Below are 6,940 nucleotides of genomic sequence, written 5' to 3'. Positions count from 1 at the left end.
CAAACCAAAAATGATCATTTTACGAGCCTTAACTCTAAACACTGTGAAAAAGGAGGCCATGCAAGCTGTAATCCACTTTCTAAATGCAAGTACTCCCATACACCTGGGAAAAGACAAGAAAAAGGGAAGAGAATAGAAATAGAATAAACCAGGTTGGAAGAGACCTTCAAGATGATCGTGTCCAACCCATCAACCAATCCAACCCACCCAAACAACTAACCCATGGCACCAAGCACCCCATCAAGTCTCCTCCTGAACACCTCCAATGAGGACATTAAGATAGCTTAAAGCTCTGAAAAGATTGATTTTTTTCTTACTGTATGGCAAGGTTTTCCCCCAGTCAGAGGTATTTTGGAGTAATTGAAGTTTCTCTTCAATCACCTAAAGTTGCAAACAAACAGGCAGGTCAAAAACTCCCAAAGAGTGGTGAGACCCTGGCACAGGCTGCCCAGGGAGGTGGTGGAAGCCTCATCCCTGGAGGTCTTTAAGGCCAGGTCCGATGTGGCTGTGAGCAACCTGATCACTCTGTTTGATTCAGTGGCACATATATTGTCACATAGTGGCATGTGATATAAGAAATGAGTGCTTTCTCCTTTTCTCATGATTATTCAGTCATGTCATTGAAGTTTTTCTCAAGGCTTTTTTCCCTGTATGGTGGACTGGACATTAGGAGAATGTTTGTCAGGGCAAGAGTGGTCAGGCATTGGAATGTGCTGCCCAGGGAAGTGGTGGAGTCCCCAAGCCTGGATGTGTTTCAGGGTGGTTTGGCTGTGGTGCTTGGGGCTATGGTTTAGGGGTGACCCTTGTAGAGTAGGCTTCTGGGCTGGGCTTGGTGATCCTGAGGGTCTTTTCCAACCTGAATATTTCTGTGATTCTGTGTGATTCTGATCTAGTGTGAGGTGTCCCTGCCCATGGCAGGGTGGTTTGGAACTGGGTGATCCTTGAGGTCCCTTCCAACTCCAAAAATTCTATGATTCTAAGCCCACCACCAGAACAGCCTCCAGTGTAAATGAGGGAGCAGAAGTCGTGAATATTTGCTGCCTTAATACATTTAGATCATGGAATCCCCAAGAGGGCTTGTTGGTCTTTTGAAAGTAAAATGAGACAATATGTTTGTGATGAGATACAGTGCTCTCATTTAAATGTCTGGCTTCTAGAGGGAGGCAATTAAAGTTTATGTCCCAGCCCTCTCACATGGCTGTAATAGTAATGGTTAGCAGCATATAAGTAGAAGTTAGTAGTATATAGTAGTTATTCAAGCACTTAGCAAAATTAAACCGTACAGAATACAGAACTAACCAGATTGGAAAAGACCTTTGAGGTCATTGAGTCCAGCCTATCATCCCAACACCATCTAATCAACTACACCATTAAGACAAAACAAAACAAACATCATCAATTAGGAGTCTAGCAGCTGCTAATACTTCCAGTGCCATAAACAGCTCAAGAACTCTGACTCAGGAGTTAGGTGCTGGTCTTTTTAAACCCAAGCAGGGGGGGTTGGAGATGACATTTGGAGGTCCCTTCTAAGCCAGAGCAGTCTATGATTCTGTAAGTTGTAGTCTGGAGTGTATGTAGTCAAACTGAGATCTGGACAGATGGGCAGAGTCCAAGGGCAGGAGATGGAACACATCCAAGTACCAGGTTGTACACATTGGCCACAACAACCCCAGGCAGTGCTACAGGCTGGGGTCAGAGTGGCTGAGAGCAGCCAGGCATGGAGGGACCTGGGGGTGCTGGGTGATAGTAGGCTGAACATGAGCCAGCAGTGTGCCCAGGTGGCCAAGAAGGCCAATGGCATCCTGGCCTGCATCACAAATAGTGTGGCCAGCAGGAGGAGGGAAGTCATTCTGCCCTGCACTCAGCACTGGTTAGGCCACACCTTGAGTCCTGTGTCCAGTTCTGGGCCCCTCAGTTTAGGAAAGAGGTTGAGATGCTGGAAGGTGTCCAGAGAAGGGCAACAAAGCTGGGGAGGGGTTTGGAGCACAGCCCTGTGAGGAGAGGCTGAGGGAGCTGGGGTTGCTTAGCCTGGAGAAGAGGAGGCTCAGGGGAGACCTTCTTGCTCTCTACAACTACCTGAAGGGAGGTTGTAGCCAGGTGGGAGTTGGTCTCTTCTCTCTAGCAAGCAGCACCAGAACAAGAGGACACAGGCTCAGGCTGTGCCAGGGGAGGTTTAGGCTGGATGTTAAGAAGAAATTCTTCCCAGAAGAGAGATTGGCCATTGGGATGTGCTGCCCAGGGAGGTGGTGGAGTCACCATCACTGGAAGTGTTTAGGACGAGCCTGGCTGGGGTGCTTGGTGCCATGGTTTAGTTGATTAGATGGTGTTGGGTGATAGGTTGGACTCGATGATCTCTGAGGTCTTTTCCAACCTGGTTAACTCTGTATTCTGTAAGATGGCCTCCATGTCTGTGAGGCGCTGGAGGTGATAAGGGATGAGAAAGAACATTCTCTGAAGTAAAAAAACATCAGCAAACAAGAAGACACTTGGAGAGATCAGACATATACAGTTATTTTTTTCAGTGAAGTTACACATTTACAATTTTAATCAGGTTGACCTCATGATTTCTAAAGTGATCTACAATAGATGAGACAACCTTACATCAATTTATGGGGTTTTTAATGAAGCTTTTAATTTCAGCCACTCCCACAAGGCTTCTCCCATTTTCTTTCTCTTTCATTTAGGCACATAATGAAAAATAATAATAATAATAATAATAATAATAATAATAATAATAATAATAATAATAATAATAATAAAAACCACAACAATTATTTTCACATCCCTCATTAAATTACCAGAAGTTCTTCTCAAAAGAAATCTTTCCATCCATGAGAACAATGAAATTGGTGCCATGGTTTGGTCATGAGGTCTGTGGCGACAGGTTGAACTTGATGATCTTTGAGGTCTCTTCCAACCTTGGTGATTCTGTGAAATTCTCAGGCTTCAGAAATAGATTATATACCATTATAAAGAGTCCTTGTGGCAAGAGGACCAGCGGGATCCTGGGGTGCATTAAGAAGAGTGTGTCCAGCAGATCCAGGGAGGTTCTCCTTCCCCTCTACTTTGCCCTGGTAAGGCCCCACCTGGAATATTGCATCCAGTTCTGGGCTCCCCAAGTCAAGAGGTGCAGGGATCTGCTGGAGAGAGTCCAACAGAGGGCTACCAGGATGATGAAGGAACTGCAGCACTGCCTGATGAGGAAAGGATGAGAGGCCTGGGGCTGTTCAGTCTGGAGAGGAGAAGACTGAGAGGGGATCTAATCAATGTCTATAAATATCTGAGGGCTGGGAAGGAAGGGACAGCCTCTGCTCACTTGTGCCCTGGGATAGGACAAGGGGCAGTGGATGGAAACTACAGCACAGGAGGTTCCACCACAACATGTGGAGGAACTGTTTTACTGTAGGTGTGACAGACCACTGGAGCAGGCTGCCCAGAGGGCTTGTGGAGTTGTCTCCTCTGGAGACTTTCCAGCCCCATCTGCATGTCTTCCTGTGTGACCTGTGCTTGATTCTGTGGTCCTGCTGTTGTTTTAAGGCCAGGCTGGATGTGGATCTGATCTAGTGTGAGGTGTCCCTGCCCATGGCAGGGGGGTTGAAACTGGATGATCCTCCCTTCCAACCCTAACAGTTCTGTGATTCTATGACTTTCCAGCCCCGTCTGGATGTGTTCCTGTGCAATCTGTGCTAGATTCTATGGTCCTGCTCTGGCAAGGGGTTGGACTCAAAGATCTCCAGAGGTCCCTTCCAACCCCTAACATCCTGTGAGCCTGCAATGCCTGAATCTGAAACAATTCTTTGTGTTTTTGATGGGTTTCAAAGGATTATGAGAAGACAAAAGAAGAAGAGTTTTTTTACTTGATTCTTTTAATCCAGACTCCGAATGTGACATCAGCTTAGAGAGAGAATCTACAGTAAAAGACATGGGATTTTAAAGAAAGGGTTTCTTTTTCATCCACAGCAGAATAAAGGGAGTCATTCAATGATGTGAAAGCTTGCTCACTGGATGTGCTTCTCTTCCAAGGACAAGCTGCCCTGCAAAACGTTTTACAGGGAATGCACCACAGCAGTGACTTCCCTTGCTTTATGCACAATGTACATGAAAATGCCACAGGGCTGGATGCCATTCCCACTCCCCAACATTACACTAGTGGTGGTTTAGTGGCCCTGATTCCTCCTGACACTGGCTGAGATCCCAGTCTAAGTGAGAGGAGAATGAAAGGGGCAGGTTTTTGGTTTCTTGAGGACAATGAGTGAGCTTCCCTGCTTCCAGCAGCTGAACTCCATTCTGATGCACACGTTGCAGCCTCTCTGCTCATTAGCACTTGCATTCAAGCTCCAGCTAAGCAGAGCACAGCGTATCTGTAGATGAAAAGTGCTCAGTGAATTTTATCCTCTCCCTTCCCACAGCTCTGTGCCCTTAGCAGCCCTGCGTGCTCTACAGAGGCAGCACCAAGCGGCAGAGTCCCAAGGCACAAAGACTGCCTGAGACTCACCGTGTTTACAGCCATCCTCTGGTGGCTACCAGCTGTGAGACCATGTGCTGTGCATGCTTCACCATAGAACCATAGAATTGGCAGGGATGGAAGGGACCTCAAGGATCAGCCAATTCCAACCTCCCTAACATGGGCAGGGACTCCTCACACTAGAGCAGGTTGCTCAGAGCCACATCCAGCCTGGCCTTAAAGACCTCCAGGGATGAGGCTTCCACCACCTCCCTGGGCAACCTGTGCCAGTCTCTCACCACCCTCATGGGGAACAACTTCTTCCTAACATCCTATCTGAATCTACCTATTTCTATTTACTTTTTTCCATCCCCCCTAGTCCTATCACTCCCTGACACCCTAAAAAGTCCCTCCCCAGCTTTCTTGTAGGCCCCTTCAGATACTGGAAGGCCACAATAAGGGTCTCCTTGGAGACCTGCCAAAAGTTAGATCCTAAAGCAGGAGTGTTCCTTTTATTTCCTGTGCCCCACTGGCTGACTGCAGGAGGAAGGATGGATGTGTTCCTACCACAGAGACCTCGTGAGTGACAATTCCTGCACGCCTACCCAACTCACATGCACCACCACAAGGACCAGCTACAGCCACAATGAAAGCCTTATCCTGAGCTGATAAAAATGTGGAAATGCTCCAGCCCAGACAGCACACAAAATGCAACACAGACCCTTCCATTTGGATTTTCCTGAGGAAGCCAAAGAAGCCTCCAGTTTGGATCCCTGCCTCTTCCTTGACTGCCTCTCTTGCTTCAGGCTGAGAATCACATCACACAGCAAGCAGATAGTACAGAAGTAAGCATAGTTTGTGTTACCCTTCCCTAAGTGTCACACCTCTGTGTGCTGGGAGCTAAAGGAGGTGAAGCTGCTTTGCCTGCTGCGGTTGACCTGGTAGCCCTGGAAGCTGGCAGCCCGGATCCTGCTGCCTTTGGCCCCACTTTTGTGTTTGTGCTTGTCATGGCTGATGAAGCTTTCAATCAGCTTCAGTTTTTCATGCTCTTCCTTCAAGAAGAAGTCAACAAGCACACTCTTCTCCTTTTTGATCTGCTCACTGATGTCCTTGGGGATGTCAGGAATCATCCAGTCCACCAGAACGCTGAGGAACATCACCAGGTTCTGCAAAGACAGAACCAGACAGTCACAGAATGTTATAGAATGGAATGTTATGGAATGGAATGGAATGGAATGGAATGGAATGGAATGGAATGGAATGGAATAGACCAGGTTGGAAGAGACCTTTGAGGTCATTGTGTCCAACCTATCACCCAACACCACCCAACCAACTAAACCATAGCACCAAGCACCCCAGCCAGTCTCTTCCTAAACACCTTCAGGGATGGTGACTCCACCACCTCCCTGGGCAGCACATTCCAATGGCCAATCTCTCCTTCTGTGAAGAATTTCTTCTTAACATCCAGCCTAAACCTCCCCTGGCACAGCTTGAGACTGTGTCCTCTTGTTCTGCCACTGTTTGTCTGGGAGTAGAGACCAACGCCCACCTCACAGTATCACAGTATCACAGTATAACTAAGGTTGGAAGAGACCTCGAGGATCATCGAGTCCAACCTATCAACACAGACCCCATGACTAGACCATGGCACCAAGTGCCACATCCAATCTCCTCTTGAACACCTCCAGGGATGATGACTCCACCACCTCCCTGGGCAGCACATTCCAATGATGAATGACTCGCTTGGTGAAGAACTTTCTCCTCACCTCAAGTCTAAACCTCCCCTGGTGCAGCTTGAGTCTGTGTCCCCTTGTTCTGATGCTGTTTGCCTGGGAGAAGAGACCAACCCCTTCCTGGCTACAACCTCCCTTCAGGTAGTTGTAGAGGGCAATGAGATCACCTGTGAGCCTCCTCTTCTCCAGGCTAAGCAACCCCCTTAAACTGAGGAGCCCAGAACTGGACACAGCACTCAAGGTCATCAAGTTCACCCTATAGATCATCAAGTCCATACTCCCAGCCTCACCTGAGACAGACTCACCTGAAACAGAATAACAAAAGCCAGGCGAGCAGACAAGACTGCCCAGTGCTGTTTAGAGAACTCATACTGGTTTGGGGACCAAGGTGGCTCTCTGTAGTCTTTGAACCTGTTGGTGAAGACAGCTCAGTTACCACACAGCTCCTGAATGGCATGCTTGGCTTAGCAGGATGTTTTTCCAATCACCAACCCTAAAGACTCAAATCCTGCAGATGTCCCTGCTTCAAGCCTTATTGTGACACACCACTCCAGGATTAGAGCTGGACCATCTCCACTGCGTTTAGCAAGCTGAGGCTGGTTTGCACAGTTGTGATTGTTCTCATCTTGGAAGTAGCCAGATTTTTCCAGGAGTTGCAAATGTCCCCTTTGGGGGTTTGACTTTTGGGGGCTTTTGGGATTGGTTGGGGTTTGATTGTGTTGTTTTATTTTAATCTGTCTGATTAGTTTTGGGTTGGTTTTGG

At 47.6% G+C, this 6,940-nt stretch overlaps 1 protein-coding gene across 2 annotated transcripts in view; it reads right to left on the bottom strand.

Moving 5' to 3' along the window:
* Window positions 1-2,668: 2,668 nt before the first annotated feature.
* ANO2 (anoctamin 2) overlaps window positions 2,669-6,940 on the bottom strand; it is a 130,437-nt gene continuing 126,165 nt past the window's right edge. For both annotated transcript variants that reach the window (XM_068160897.1, XM_068160898.1), the window contains 2 exons: window positions 6,483-6,588; window positions 2,669-5,610 (listed from right to left, as the gene is read on the bottom strand). In XM_068160897.1, coding sequence (XP_068016998.1) covers window positions 5,323-5,610; window positions 6,483-6,588 — 394 coding nt within the window. In that variant the 3' untranslated portion in view covers window positions 2,669-5,322. The remainder of the gene's footprint in view (window positions 5,611-6,482; window positions 6,589-6,940) is intronic.

The sequence above is a fragment of the Melanerpes formicivorus genome, unplaced genomic scaffold (genome assembly GCF_026170545.1).
Source record: "Melanerpes formicivorus ecotype bairdi unplaced genomic scaffold, bMelFor1.0.p_v2 SCAF_54, whole genome shotgun sequence".
Taxonomy (NCBI): Eukaryota; Metazoa; Chordata; class Aves; order Piciformes; family Picidae; genus Melanerpes; species Melanerpes formicivorus.
Note: the sequence above shows the minus strand (reverse complement) of the source record. Positions and strands in the feature narration are given on the sequence as shown.